Source organism: Pezoporus flaviventris, unplaced genomic scaffold, assembly GCF_033815535.1.
Source record: "Pezoporus flaviventris isolate CSIRO_AGI_PZ_B2104156 unplaced genomic scaffold, CSIRO_AGI_Pfla_v1 ptg000025l, whole genome shotgun sequence".
NCBI classification, from domain to species: domain Eukaryota; kingdom Metazoa; phylum Chordata; class Aves; order Psittaciformes; family Psittacidae; genus Pezoporus; species Pezoporus flaviventris.
This window is the reverse complement of record NW_026892573.1, coordinates 13059004-13074569: the sequence shown is the minus strand read 5'-3', so window position 1 is coordinate 13074569 and position 15566 is coordinate 13059004. Positions and strand designations below refer to the sequence as shown.

The window sequence follows — 15566 nt, the reverse complement described above, 5'->3', positions numbered from 1 at the left end:
GCCTCTTCTTAATTTTCAAAAAAGAATGTTGAGAGATGAGCTTTTTATTACAAGAAAGTAGTGGGGTTATCAACATTTATAAACAAGTTAGTATCACATTTCACTGTAGAATTGTAGAATAGTTTGGGTTGTAAGGGACCTCTAAAGATAATCTCGTTCCAACTGCCCTGCTTTGGTCAAGGACATCTTCCACTAAATCAGGATGCTCAAAGCTCCATCCAACTCAGACTTGAACACTTCCAGGCATGGGGCAGCCACAACTTCTCTGGGCAACGTGTTCCGATGTCCTAACACCCTTACTATAAAACACCTCTTCCTTATGTCCAATCTAAACCTGTACTCTTTCAGTTTAAATCTGTTGCCCCTTGTCCTGTCACTCCAGGTGCTGGTAAAAAGTCTTTCTCTGTTTTTCTTACGAGCCCCCTTTATATACTGAAAGGTCGCAATAGGCTTCCCTGGAGCTTTTTCCTTTCTTGGCTGAACAAGCTCAACTCTCAGCCTTTCCTCAAATGAGGGGTGTTCCGTTCCTCTGACAATTTTCACAGCTCCTCTGGACCTGTTCTCACAGCTCTGTGTTTGTCTTGTAGTGGGGACCCCAGAGCTAGGCTCAGGATGCCAGGTGAGGGTCTCATGAGAGCAGGGTAGAAGGGGCGAATTGGCTCCTGTGACCTGCTGGCCACAGTTCTTTTTATGCTGCCCCTTTTCATGACTTTCCGGCCTGCAAGTGCACATTGCTGGCTCTTGTGGCACCATATTAATCTCCTTTGGAAACCATCTGGGCTTATTTTGAGATATTTGCATGTATACATAATACATACATAACATAATACGTATTTGTTTATGCTTGTCCTGGGTTCAGCAGTAGCTCCCTTCTGGAGTAGGGGGAGGGAAAGAAGGGGGGGAGTGAGTGAAGGAGCTCTGCCTGGTTTTAATCCACGACAGTTCTTAGAATGTTTAGTATTAGAATCCATTTCTTGATGGGAGACACTGATCATTCTAACTGTATTTATTCTTAAAACTGCTGAGTCTACTCATGAATTATGACATTGAAGTGATGTCAAGGCTAACTCTAGCATTATGTAATTTAATTTACAGCAATTTTTTTTTTAAGTGGACAGATCAGGAAGTAGATTAAACAAAAGGAAAAGCTTAATTTTTAAGGCCTGTAATGGTTGCACATGTTTTGCTATGGTTCTATGCTGGCTATTTCTTTTTTTCTCTGAGGGTGCCATTTTGTATTGTGAAATGATTAGAGAGCAGAATACATAATGGAGTATTGTTGCTAATTCCTGTAGTCAAGAATCAGAGCTGTGTCTGAGGGGTACATGCTGCTTTGCAAATTTTTTTAAAATGCTTTTAAATGGTGAATTTGTGATGAACTGGCACTAAATTCAGAGAGGTAGATAAGTGAATTTGGTTTCATGCATGCATTGTATTTGTATGATGTAAAAATTTAGACCTTAATTGAGTTTGGTCCCCCTTTTTTTTTTTGCAGTGAACTAGTGTAACTGAGCTGAATTAAAGCTTATTTCTTTATCTTCTATTATTGAGAGCAATAATCATTCCCTTTTGTGCCACACAACACCATTAGTAGCAATAAACTATGCCTTCCTTTGTCCTCTGAGTTAAGGGGAGGACATGCTTCCTTGTCCATATACCAACTAAGCACAGGTCTCTTTTAAGCTTCCCAAAGGCTTTAGATTTAGGTGATGTTTCTGAGCAGAAGAGGGCTGTATCTTAGCCTGCTGCTGGGGACTAAATTTTCCGTAAAGAGGCAATAGATCTTGAGTAGGTCTCACAGTTTGGGCTTGTGGTCTTGGGTTGCTTCAACTCCATTACAGCAGGTGTTTCAGCTCAGGAAGACTGTGGCTTGAAGCACAGAAGGGAAAATGGAGCTTGATTAATTTCTTCTAGATCTAATTTTCAGGTGGTGAGAGATGGAGGCTTGTTTAATGTATTATATGATCTATCTTGATGCCGTTTACAAATTTAGCAGTCTGTGTTACCAGTGGCTAGGTTTTGTCTCTACACTTCCTGTTGGCAGATAGCTGGAAACACATTTCAGTTCTTCCTAGTTTCAAAGCCATCATTTGACTACGATAGCTCCTTATTACTGTTAATGTTTTTTGTTCTTCACATTTAGAAACAACAGGTCTTTCCTCTTGACCCGTGTTTTTGACAGGTTAAATAGGCCAAGCTGTTCTGGTGGCCTTGCTTACATTATACTTTTCTGCACATTTTCTTCTGTTTTCCACACCTGCTGCTGTTAAACCTTCCTTGGGCTATGTTACTAAATTGTTTTGTGGTATATTAAATGGTGTCTTAAAGTATGTAGGTTATTTTCCATACTGAGAATTTTAAAGTTAATATATTTTGGGGAAATATATTACTGAAAATATTGCAGGAGTAAATTTGACACCTTCATATTATTTTCCTTCATGTTATTTGGCACCTGTTAGACACTGGTTCATAGATTTCCACAGTATGATGAAAAATGCTTGATACTCTCTTCAGTATTTGACTTTATCTTATCTCGTAATTCTGTTGAATTTTATTCAATTTCTCATATTAATGGCTTGATGAAGATTTGTGAAATCACAGTAATAAAATCAACACAGTGATTACGGGTGACTAAAAGCTGTTTTGGTGGAGATCTTTGGCTCCATGAAGCAACTGGTTCTATTGTATACAATTACATTAACTCCATGCCTCAATTCTGTACTAAGTTAGGCCTTGTGTCCTGAGTGTGATACCTTCCTGTACAGTTTCTGAACCTTAACACTTCTCCTGATGCTCAGGGGAACTTGAACTGATTAATTCAGTTTAATTGCTCTGAATTGGCATTAAAAAACATTCTTATGATTCCTATGTTTCTGTGGCTGCAAGGTCTGAAATTGATTTTGGCACAATTACTCAGGCTTCCATGTTTTTTTCCCAGTCTATATTACTTTTAGAAAAGTTTACTGTTACCTTTTTTGGTTTTGCTTTTTATTTTTTTATTTGTTTTTTTTAATAGGATGAATGTTACCAAGTGAGACAAATATTTGCTCAGAAACTTCATAAAGGCCTTTCTAGACTACGGCTGCCACTAGAATATATGGCCATTTGTGCACTGTGTGCAAAAGATCCTGTGAAAGAGAGAAGAGCTCATGCTAGGCAGTGCCTTGTGAAGAACATAAATGTCAGAAGGGAGTACCTGAAGCAACATGCAGCAGTTAGTGGTAAGAGAATAGAAGTCTCTTTTTTGGTACAAGTGCTATAGTTCAATTGTAAATGTGAGTAGACTGAAAGTATGATGGTTTTCTGTTTTTATAGATAAAATGGCTATAAATTTCTCTGAGAAGTATCTAATGAAAACTGCAAATAATGTTCAGATTTTGTTTTGATTTTTTAAGCAGGCATTCCTGTGATCTTTCAATTTTGTTAACAGCTGTGGAAATGCTCATTCCTGACTATACTGGAAGTGAAGTAGTTTCTTAAGGCAGTTATGTGTGCTGTTTGAACTTAATGGTTAATTATGTTGTAAGTGAAGTGACAATGATTAGTTTTATCTCAGTAATTAATAATATGCAACCTTAATGACATAAATGCTGTACTAAGTTGACTGTCTTTGCACTGCTATATTAGTAGCTTCTTATCTTATGCTGGCAAAGGCTATATTTGTAGGCACTTCAGGATCAGTTTATGTAGTACTTTCTTCCCAGTACCAGCAGTTTGATCGTGGGAGTGCCTAAGTTGTTATGGACTAATTAAACTTAGCTAGAGGTATTAAAGATAACAGGAAGGGATTCTACAGGTACATAGTAAATAAAAAACAGACTAGGGAGAATGTAGGCCCCCTCAGGAAGCTCTCAGGAGAACTGGCTACACAGGATTTGGAGAAGGCTGAGGTTCTGAATGACTTCTTTGCCTCTGTCTTCACTGGCAAAGGCTCTGACCAAACCACCTAGGTCTTGGAAGGCAGATGCAGGGACTGTGAGAATGAAGACCTGGGGCCCACTGTAGGAGAGGAACTGGTTCGAGGCCATCTTAAAAATCTGAATGTGCACAAGTCCACGGGTCCTGATGAGATCCATCCGCGGGTCCTGAAGGAGCTGGCAAATGAAGTTGCTAAGCCGCTGGCCATCATATTTGAGAAATCGTGGCAGTCAGGTGAAGTTCCTGATGACTGGAAAAAGGGAAATATAAACCCCATTTTCAAGAAGGGGAAAATGGATGACCCAGGGAATTACAGACCAGTCAGTGTCCCCTCTGTGCCTGGCAAAATCTTGGAGCAGATTCTCCTGGAAGGCATGCTGAGGCACATGAAAATCAACAAGGGGCTTGGTGACAGCCAGCATGGCTTCACTAAGGGGAAATCCTGCCTGACCAATTTGGTGGCCTTCTAGGATGGGGCTACAGAACTGATGGACAGGAACTGATGGACAGTTGACATCATCTACCTGGACTTGTGCAAAGCATTCGACACTGTCCCACACGACATCCTTGTCTCTAAATTGGAGAGACATCAATTTGATGGACGGACCACTCGGTGGATGAAGAACTGGCTGGATGGCTGCAAACAAAGAGATGTGGTCAATGGCTCAATGTCCAGCTGGAGACCAGTAATGAGTGGTGTCCCTCAGGGACTGGTGTTGGGACTGGTCTTGTTCAACATCTTTGTTGCTGACATGGACAGTGGGATTTAGTGCACCCTCAGCAAGTTTGCCGATATCAACCAAACCACACAGCTTGGTGTCACGCTGGAGGGAAGGAATGCCATCTAGAGGGACCTTGACAAGCTTGTGAGGTGGGCTGATGCCAACCTCATGAAGTTTAACTATGACAAGTGCAAGGTCCTACACCTGGGTCGGAGCAATCCCAGGCACAGCTACAGGTTGGGCAGAAAAGAGATTCAGAGCAGCCCTGTGGAGAAGGACTTGGGGGTGTTGGTTGATGAGAAACTGAACATGAGCAGGCAATGTGCGCTTGCAGCCCAGAAATCCAAGTGTATCCTGGGCTGCATCAAAAGGAGCGTGACCAGCAGGTTGAAGGAGGTGATCCTGCCCCTCTACTCTGCTCTTGTGAGACCTCACCTGGAGTATTGTGTGCAGTTCTGGTGTCCTCAACATAAAAAGCACATGGAACTGTTGGAACAAGTCCAGAGAAGGGCCATAAGGGTGATCAGGGGACTGGAGCACCTCCTGTATGAAGACAGGCTGAGAAAGTTGGGGCTGTTCAGCCTGGAGAAGAGAAGGCTGCGTGTAGACCTCATAGCAGCCTTCCAGTATCGGAAGGGGGCCTACAGGGATGCTGGAGAGGGACTCTTCATTAGGGACTGTAGTGACAGGACAAGGAGTAATGGGTTAAAACTTAAACAGGGGAAGTTTAGATTGGATATAAGAAGGAAATTCTTTCCTGTTAGGGTGGTGAGGCACTGGAATAGGTTGTTCAGGGAGGTTGTGAATGCTGCATCCCTGGCAGTGTTCAAGATCAGGTTGGACTAGGACTTGGGTGATACGATTTAGCGTAAGGTGTCCCTGCCCACGGCAGGGGGGTTGGAACTAGATGATCTTAAGGTCCTTTCCAACCCTAATGATTCTATGATTCTATGAGCTCTCGATGAGCATTCTATTGAAGTTATTATTGTTTTGCCTGTGACATGCCTAAGCCAAGCCAGTTTTGCCAGTGTTCTGAAATCATAACTACATTCTTTTTTCTTTCCTGCCACATCTTTATATTTTCTATGTAGTTATGCAAACAGCTGGTGGCTAAAATGCAGGACAGCGCATGAAAACTGAAGTGTTTTTAAAGTTAATAGTGCACTGTCAACTGAAACACATTAAAAACTGCGTTGTATGCAGGATTTCAATTACATAAATATAGCTTGAAATAGAAATTTGGTGATTTGATTATTTTTCAAACCCTGTTATGGCTTACAGCCTATATAATAATTACTCTTGATAATTAACTGCATCAACTGCAATGGCTGTCTAAAAGTTTACCCCTGGAAATTGACAGCACTGTCTTCTGAGGGCCTTTATTATTTCACGCTTTCCTTGCTGTAATGAATGAATCCAAATATTTGATGTACACTCTGCATTATCCCTATCTATGCAAACTTTTAAGAATGAGATAGATTAAGATTTTACTTACGCATGGCAATTATTTAATCAGTCTTCTGAAATCTATGGTAATGATGTATTTTATCTGATGTGCACAGTATTTATCAAGCACATCTTATACAAATATATATATATTGGAGATAAAAATGTCAGCGTTCTTACGTGTTATAAACTAGTTTCAAATACTATTTACAGTGGTTTACAGATGTTTGGACTTCTTATTCATAACCTAATATGGATAGTTAAAAGCTTACTGAAATAAAATTTCTCAGACTTGATTATGTCTTTGATGACCAATCACTAACTTAGAAATGTGATTTTTGAAAAGCAGAGCCAGGAATTTCTCTCCTTCCTTTACATGTACATTCAAGTGTATATCCCTAGGCAAGTTAATACTATGAATTTACATTTGCCACAAGCACTCAAGATCAAGTGCTTGTATCATAGTAATATACTAGCATGCCTTCTCTGCCTGTCATCCTGCCTGTCACAGAGGGTACAGGTTTAATAACTTAGGTGTGCTGAGCATCCTCCAGTTTCTCTTGGTCATTAGGCTAAAGAAAGTAGTGTGTATGTTATTTTGCAAAATGCTTTTTGTTGTCCTTGCCCTCTAGGATATATCCGTTTTTATTCTGATTTTTATAATCAGACTCTGAGATGCTGAAGTTCAGTCTGCATAGCTCAGGATTATGTTAGTTACATAGATTAGCTCAGGAATATGTTGGTTACCTTAGGGAATGTATATTATGTGTTTGTAACTCTGAGAGGGGCTTTGGCAACAATCTTTACTTTTTGAATGCTCAAGGAAAATAGGTCTTCAGGCTGTCATGATGTAGGGAGGACATTCTTCTGCAGTCCTTGCTTAGGACTATTTACAAGCTTCAGAAGAAATTTTGAATCCTTTGAATACCATGGTTCAGTTGTGCTGGTCTGTTCAAGTGGGACTGGGCTTTTAAAACTCAGTCCAATACTACTTTGTTACAGCTTTCATGTCACCTACCTTCTTTAAACAGATAATGGTAGGCTGGGGGTTTGGAGAAAACTGCAAAGCCCCTGCAAAGGGAATTTCTTTCTGTTGACAGCAAGGCTGTGCACTGCAATATCCAAAGGAAGAATAGAGCTTATCTTGCAGTTGTGCTGATCTCATGTGTTGCAATTAACATGGATTTTGTGATCTATCCTCATTTCTGTTTTTCAAAGTCTTTCAGAATACAGACTTTGAACTGAGGAAAATATTGGGAGAAAGGGGTGACTGCAGCTGTATTCTCAGAGTAGCTAGAAGATATGCAGCCCTGAGTGAGACATACTTAAAATATTAATTTTTGTATGCATGAAACATCTGCACATCAACCATGAGATACAACATCTTAATGAAGTGATAGGCCCACATGTGCCTATATCTGACCTTAAATTGTGCTCTTTTCTCTCTAGTAGAAAAGCATATTTCTCAGTATGTAGTCTTTTGATGCATATTTCTTCTGCTTTTCAGAGAAACTTTTGTCACTTCTACCAGAATATGTTGTTCCTTATACTATACATCTCCTTGCTCATGACCCAGATTATGTCAAAGTCCAGGACATTGAACAACTCAAGGACATTAAAGAGTAAGACTACTTTTAATAATGCTATTTCTAGTGTTAAAACCACCATGATTTCATGCTAAGTGAAATGTTGGTTCATTGTGTTACCCTGATGCTGTGCAATACACATAACTATGTTAGTTATTTCTGTAAAATACTGTGAGAAATAGTCTATGTGCATTTTTAGTGCTTTGTGCTATCTTACAGATGAGCCTTCACCTTCTGCTCATCCTCCTTTCATTTATTCTTTATTTATTTTTGAAAATATTGGTTTCCCAGAGTTAGACTGGTTCAAATTAATAATACCGATAATACCTGGAGGACACCACTTTCTCAACTGTGCTGTTTAAAAGAATTTCTTTTACATTTTTATTCATGAGGAGTACTGCATTTCTCCTTTAGGTGCCTGTGGTTCATCCTGGAAATATTGATGGCTAAAAATGAAAACAACAGTCACGCGTTTATCCGAAAAATGGTAGAAAATATCAAACAGACTAAGGATGCTCAAGGACCAGATGATCCAAAAATGAATGAAGTATGTAATGCTTTTTAATTGGGAATTGCATTTAATTCTGGCCTGCTTCTGGAAATGAATTGCTTTTTGGTTTTGCACCAACCCTGAAAATGTCTTTCGTAGAACTGTATGTGGGAAATAATACTTACATACTGTAATGTTTATTGTAGTTTAGATTACAGTTATTTTCCTATGCTTCAGTAGGTCTTGCATGATTGCAAGGGAGTTGTAATAGTTTAGTCCTGTTTGTGTCTCAGTGAGATTATTAAACACTAAAATATATGCAAACTATAATTTTTACTGTTTAAATCATGCACTAAAGTGCTTTGAAATTAATTTAAAAAGTCCAAGATTAAGCTTAGTATCGGAAGAAAAATACATACATTAGATGTCTCCAGTGTGTATTGTGTAGTGAATGTATCAAAACCTGATCTTTTTTGAGATTTTTGCACTACAGAAATGTACAGATTTGTCACTTTTCTGCTTTTCCCACAGAGGTGAGATTTTGGGGTTTCTGCTTTTTAGCTTTGTCTTTGAAACTGTGGCATACGCTGTTCTTAAGTGTAGAAGCATCATAAAAGTTGGGTCTCTTCAGCTGCTGGACCTAAACCACATGCTTAAACCACAAGTTGCTTTTGTCTTTTGCGCCTGTATTTTAATACCCCAAGATACACAGTTTAAGTTGAAGGCTGCTGTTACATGTTGAAGATGATTGCTTTTGAACTGAGAGTACTTGTGGTTCTGTGCTTAAACTATACTATTATCAGGATGTGCAGTAAATTTCTAAAATGTTGTTTCATCAGTTTTTTAAATCTTATTATTTACAGAAACTATACACAGTCTGCGATGTAGCTATGAATATCATTATGTCAAAGAGTACAACATACAGTTTGGAATCCCCTAAAGACCCAGTCCTTCCTGCCAGATACTTTACTCAGCCTGACAAGGTATCTGTTAACATTTAATTTTTCTTGAGATAGGTCTGTTTAAATCTTTGTTAGTTGTAACTGAGGGGTTTTTTTAATTGTTCTTGTAACTTCTGACTTCTCCCTATTATAGTGTAGTTGCATGTATATATATATTTTCATAAATATTTATATATGTGCACACATACTGATTTCTTCCCCCCACTGCAAAATAATGTTCTTCAGGTTTAAAATTTCAAAACCATAAATGATGTAAAGAAAATCACATAATGGCTGAGGTTGGAAGGGACCACCAGAGGTCATCCAGTCCAACCTCCCTGCTCAAGCAGGGTTACCTAGAGCACATTACTCAGGATTGTGTCCAGGTGACTCTTGAGTATCTCTGGAGAAGGAGACTTCACAACTTCTCTAGGCAACCTGTTCCAGTGCTCAGTCACCCTCAAAGTAAAGTTACACCTCATGGAACTTCTTCTGTTTCAGTTTTTGTCGATTTCCTCTGATCTCTCTGCTGGCACCACCATGAAGAGTCTGGCCCCATCCTCTCGACACCCTCCCTTCAGATACTTATCAATATTACTCACATCACCCCAGAGCAATCTAGGCTGAACAGGCCCAGTTCCCTCAGCCTTTTCTCACATGAATAGACATTCCAGACCCTTAGTAGCCTCTTGCTGGACTTACTTCAGCAGCTTCATGTCTCTTGTATTTGGGACCCCATAACTGGACACAGTGCTCCAGGTGAGGCTTCACCAGGGCTTAGAGAGGGAGGAACATGTACATCCACCTGCTGGCAATGCTTTTCCTAATGCAGCCCAGGATACCTTTGGTGGTCTTGGCCCCAAGGGCACATAACTGCTGGCTCATGGACAACTTGTCCACCAGGACTCTCAGGTCCTTCTCTGCAGAGCTGCTTTCCAGCAAGTCAGACCCCAGGCAGTACAGGTGCATGGGGTTATTCCTCTGCAGGTGCAGGACCCTACACTTACCTTCATGAATTTCAAAGGGTTCCTCTCTGCCCATCCCTCTAGATCCTTCTGAATGAGAGCACAGCACTCTGGGGTATCAGCCACTCCTCCCAGTTTTGTATCACCAGCAAACTTGCTGAGGAGGCATTTTACCAGAGTCTGTGTTATAGCAATGAATATCATTATACACATCAACAACCATTCTGGGCAAATCCTGTCGAGGACTGGAGGCTCCCTTGTTGCCTCTCGCTGCTCTGAGTTAAGGTTCCTGAACGCTGAGCTTCCCCCCACTTTGGTGTTGAAGGCGTCTTCTCTCGAGCTACTCACCTCAGCCATCATGGATCTCATAGCAGCCTTCCAGTATCTGAAGGGGGCCTATAAGTATGCTGGGGAGGGACTCTTCATTAGAGACTGTAGTGATAGGACAAGGGGTAACAGGTTCAAACTTTAACAGGGGAAGTTTAGATTGGAGGTAAGAAGGAAATTCTTTCCTGTTAGGGTGGTGAGGCACTGGAATGGGTTGTCCAGGGAAGTTGTGAATGCTCCATCCCTGGTGGTGTTCAAGGCCGGGTTTGACAGAGCCTTGGGTAGCATGGTTTAGTGTGAGGTGTCCCTGCCCATGGCAGGGGTTTGCAATCAAATGATCTTAAGTTTCTTTCCAACCCTAACTATTCTATGATTCTATTCCTTCTTCATTTGTTAATATCTTTCAGTACTACCTTCAAAATGTATGTATCTTGCTAATTATTGTTCTGATTCCACTCCCCATTTCTCCCCATCATTCCTTTACAGAATTTCAGTAACACCAAAAATTATCTTCCTCCGGAAATGAAGTCTTTTTTCACTCCTGGAAAGGTGAGGATGTTGAGGGAGTTTGCTTTTGGTACTGTGTTTGTGGTTTTGGTTTGAGTTTTGTTTTGTTTTAACAAAACTAACATGTAGTTAAAATCTTCAAGTGTAAGATAATAGATAATTTGTACCCAAAGTGTATCTATACCAAAGGTTAGTAACCAGGTAAAGAGAAAGAGATAGGTAGAAGGGAAAACTGCTGCTGTCTCTGCTGAGGTGTGGTAATAGTAGGCAAAGCCTGTTGTCTTCTAAAGGAGAGAGTCCAAAAACCCAACCCTATAATATCTGATAGGTTTGCAAAATGTTTACCCTTTTCTTCTGCAGAAGACTACAGTGCTGCATATGAAGTGACAGCTATGGAGAACTTTAATAGAAAATTATTTTAAAAGTCACATAAGTTAATCTTCGGCAAACCTGAATATCATTTTACAGTATCTTACAAGATATCTGACTGTTCTATGGTTATATTAATTTGTTCTTTCTAAATATGCATTGTATTGAATGGCAGTGTTCTCTCTTCACTAAAACTAAACCTATGTACTCCTTAGAATAAAATTGAATTCTAGTAAAGGAAAACAAATTATGATTTTATTATTTTTTTAAATTTGCAGTAATGTGTCCTGATCTAGATTACAGGAGAACATTCATTTGCTACCTTGCAAAAGAAGTAAAACTACAACATCTTCATTACGCTTAACTTTGCTAATGAAGTATTAGCTGCGATGTAGTGACTTACTAATAAAGGAGGAATGCAAGTCAGGAAAAAAATGCAGATGTACAGGAGCATCTTTTTTCTTGGAATTTGGAAGTCAACATTTATTGACTGGAATGTGTGATCTCTGTATTGCACATTTCAGTATTTGAACTCCATGGATTAGAGATTCATTTCTTACTGAAGATGCACAAATCTTTAAATGAAAAGTGTCTCTTAATTTCTGATCAGTAGTCAATATTAAGTTCTCTTACCCAGTTCTTGACATAAAACATACTTGCTAGTTTGTCCCCAACTTAATATGTTAAGTGTACTGTGACAATATTAAGCAAGAAACATGTTTATGCCATCACAAGAAATCATAGAGTGTTTGAGTTTGGAAGGGGTATCTGGAGGTCATGTAGTCTAAAGTCCTTGCTCTCTCAGACTTTCCTCATAAGACAAATGCTCTGGTCCTGTCTTACATCTTAGAGGCTGTTTGCGGGACTCTCTCCAGTATCTCCATATCTCTCATATATCCTAACTGAAATTCTTTTGAAACCTAAGGCAGGTTTTATATTATTTTGTATTTCTAGTGCCAGGTGCTCTAGCTCATTTTTTTTGTTGTTCTGAAATTTTGTAACAAACACAGAGGTGTATTTGATCACCAAAACTTTTCGGTTGTTTGACAGTGATGAGAGCAACATGAAAAGAGTGTTGATCTAGGGAGTTTCAGTTTTGGGAGTGGAAAACTATCTTGAGTGGATTGCAGTGGGGTGGATATAAGCAGGGCAGCAGCTTGAGTGTAGGTTCTGTGGTAAGGGGGGAATGGTTAGTGCAGGACCTGTTTGTTAGTTCCTTTTTAGTAGGAAGTCCAGTCCAGTTTGAATTTGAACATCTCTCTGCCCTAGAGCTCTTTCTGTATTCACTTACTGGTTAAGTTCTAAACTAATAGATATATTTTCTTAAACTGGACTTTGTTCTCCAAAGTTTACTTTTGGAAAGGATATGCTGTTTTGCTTGTACTCGGTGCAGAGTGAATCTTTGGATGTATAAAATTCCCTCCAGCTATAAAAGCATAACCATCGCTTCCACGGTGCATGTCTATGAAAAAGGAACACCCAAAGCTGCTATGATGTGCATGTTGAATTTGTTTTTCTTCAGCTGTCACTAACTTTAGACATAGCTTGAATCCAACACCGTGATAGAAGTTGGATCATCCTAGATCACGAGAATTGAAGGGAATGGTCTTCAATTCAGTGGTTTTGTATGTAGGTGTTTGGCATAAAGTTGTAGGCTCTTCAGGAGTAACTGAACTCTTTCAACTCTTTCAAAGTTAGTATGAGCTGCAGGTTTTTGGCGTGTCTGAAAGACAGTCCAGTTAAATGAGTAACCTGAAGCTCACCAGTGTCTGGAAATTTTGGCACCTGTTAAAAGCCTAACGTTTATAATCCGTGCATGAAGTATCAGAATCTTCTCCACAGTATTTGGTTTTTTGGATTCAAATTCATTCCTAGTTGAAACCGGTATGGTTTGTCATTACAATTTAGCCAGTTTAAGGGTTTCTTTGTTGAAAGGGCTGTCCTACTGCTGTTTCTGTTTTGCCAGTACAGATGCTTATCTGACCCAAATGGTGAGCTGGTTCAGGCACCTAGAGCAGCAGAAAGCAAACTGCACAAAAATGCTGAAGTGGCTTACTGCAAGGTCAGGTGGGCACCCAGTACTACCAATGAGAAGAGGGCAGACTATAAGGGTAGGGAAAAGCATACTGGTTTTGGTGGCAGCAAGCTATTTGATTACAGCTTTGTCAGCATCCTTCTGGTGTCATAACTTTCATATGAAAATGTTTATAGTTTTGTGTTAAAACTAAGATATTGATTGCAGAAAGTGAAATCTGTGAATATTTTAAGCATAGTACATGTTAACAATATCTAAATGTGTAGCTCAAAATAAAGGAAATATATTTTTGGTTTCAGCCCAAAGCAGCCAATGTTCTCGGAGCAGTTAATAAGCCTCTTTCGTCAGCAGGCAAGCAGTCTCAATCCAAATCTTCACGAATGGAAACTGTAAGCAATGCCAGCAGCAGTTCAAATCCAAGCTCTCCAGGAAGGATCAAAGGAAGGTTGGTAGACAACAAAGCAGCTTTGATATTTCAAGTATTTGTAATGGCGATTTTCAATATTTCTATAATGTTTTCTAAGTGAGAAACATAATTCTATTATCTGATTTTGAAGTAAAGTTATGGTACCACATTGGTATAACTGAAACCATGAATTTGGCTTTCTAACTCAAGAAATAAATTTGCTTTAAAAAAAAAACCAAACAGAATCAGATCATATCCAGAGTTGCCTGTAGGAGGGAAAGAGAACTTATATGTTCATTTTCTTTTTTTATACCTATATATAAGCCACACACCTGTATATGTACACACACACGTGTTTGTGTGTATACATACATCTGCAGTTCCTAGAAACTTTGTGGCCTGCTGTAATGTTAACAGCACATCATAGACAGTGAGGACTGGGTTGGCCATTGTGATGATTCTGCATGACTTCCTCATCTGCAAAATCTGGAACAAATTTATAAATAAACATTTTAATAGTTTTTGATTTTAGATTCCTGTGATGGAGGGGGGAATGTACTGTAATGCTCCATAAGTCTACTTCTAGATACCCATCTTCAAAAAATATAGCTTATTTTGTGTCAATTTTTAAGGTTATTAATCAGTTACTGTATCTTCCTATGCTCATTTTTCAACTGAAAGTCACATTATAATCAGTTTTTTTCACAGACCATTTAGAGATTGCATATTCATATTTTCTCTATTTCAAGACTGAGGAAAATGTGTTTGGAAATAAGGCTTCTCACATGGTACTTATGTAACTTTAATATATAATGCTAATTTAATGTATACTATTAACATATAATACTAATTTAAAATGTAATGCAGTGTTTTACAAAAAATACTTGTCAACTCCATGGGAAGTCCACAAAATGACTTGGGAGAGATAAGTCATGTATGTTCATATGTTGAAATACATTCTTGGCTAAAGACATATTGGAATCCAGATTATTCTCTATATCCAGAAATGAATCTGAGACTAGTAGTGTTCTACATCCAGTTCATTTAAAAAATGCTGTGCTTGCAGTCTGACATGTTCTGTCATCTTCATAATCTGCCCAGTTCACCTAAGTTAAACTGATCAGTGTTTTGAGTGGAGATACTAAAGAAGAAAAAAGTCTGGAAGTGATGTTCTTAATATATATTTTTTTTTAAGTATTGCCTGCTGTATTATAGTAATGAGGAGAATAAATATTTATTCATCCTAGGCTTGACAGTACTGAAATGGACCACAGTGAAAATGAAGAATTCACACTGACTTCACCCTTACCAGGGAAAAAAACTGACAAAAGGGACGACTCTGATATTGTAAGGGTGAGCTGTTTGGTTGCATTGCACGTTTTATTTTAAGTCACCAGGACTTACAATAAAAACCAATGTGGTGATATTTGATATCACCATGAAGAATGAAAATGAGTTGATTGTGTAAACTATGGGAAAACATGTTTGAATTGGATATGAGAATGCAATGAAAAAAGGTTGAGTTTGTCTGGTTTTCATAGAATTACTGAGGTTGGAAAAGACCTTTAAGATCATTGAGTGCAACTGTTAACTGCCAAGTCCACCTCTAAACCATGTCCTTAAGTGCCACATCTACACGTCTTTTAAACACTTTCAGGGATGTTGACTCAGCCACTTCCCTGGGCAGCTTGTTCCAGTGCTTGACAACCCTTTCAGTGAAATTTTTTTTCTTAATATCCAATTTAAACCTCTCCTGGCACAGCTTGAGGCTGTTTCCTCTTTTGCTACCATTTGTTACTTGGGAGAAGAGACCACCACCCACTGTGCTACAGCCTCCGTTCAGGTATTTGTAGA

At 39.0% G+C, this 15566-nt stretch overlaps 1 protein-coding gene across 1 annotated transcript in view; it reads left to right on the top strand.

Moving 5' to 3' along the window:
- The window catches only part of PDS5B (PDS5 cohesin associated factor B), a 109770-nt gene that overhangs the window by 83745 nt on the left and 10459 nt on the right, over positions 1 to 15566 (top strand). Inside the window, exons 25-31 of the mRNA XM_061457535.1 lie at positions 3017 to 3221; positions 7594 to 7708; positions 8087 to 8219; positions 9026 to 9145; positions 10882 to 10944; positions 13606 to 13751; positions 14960 to 15065. Of these exons, the coding sequence (XP_061313519.1) occupies positions 3017 to 3221; positions 7594 to 7708; positions 8087 to 8219; positions 9026 to 9145; positions 10882 to 10944; positions 13606 to 13751; positions 14960 to 15065 (888 nt within the window). The remainder of the gene's footprint in view (positions 1 to 3016; positions 3222 to 7593; positions 7709 to 8086; positions 8220 to 9025; positions 9146 to 10881; positions 10945 to 13605; positions 13752 to 14959; positions 15066 to 15566) is intronic.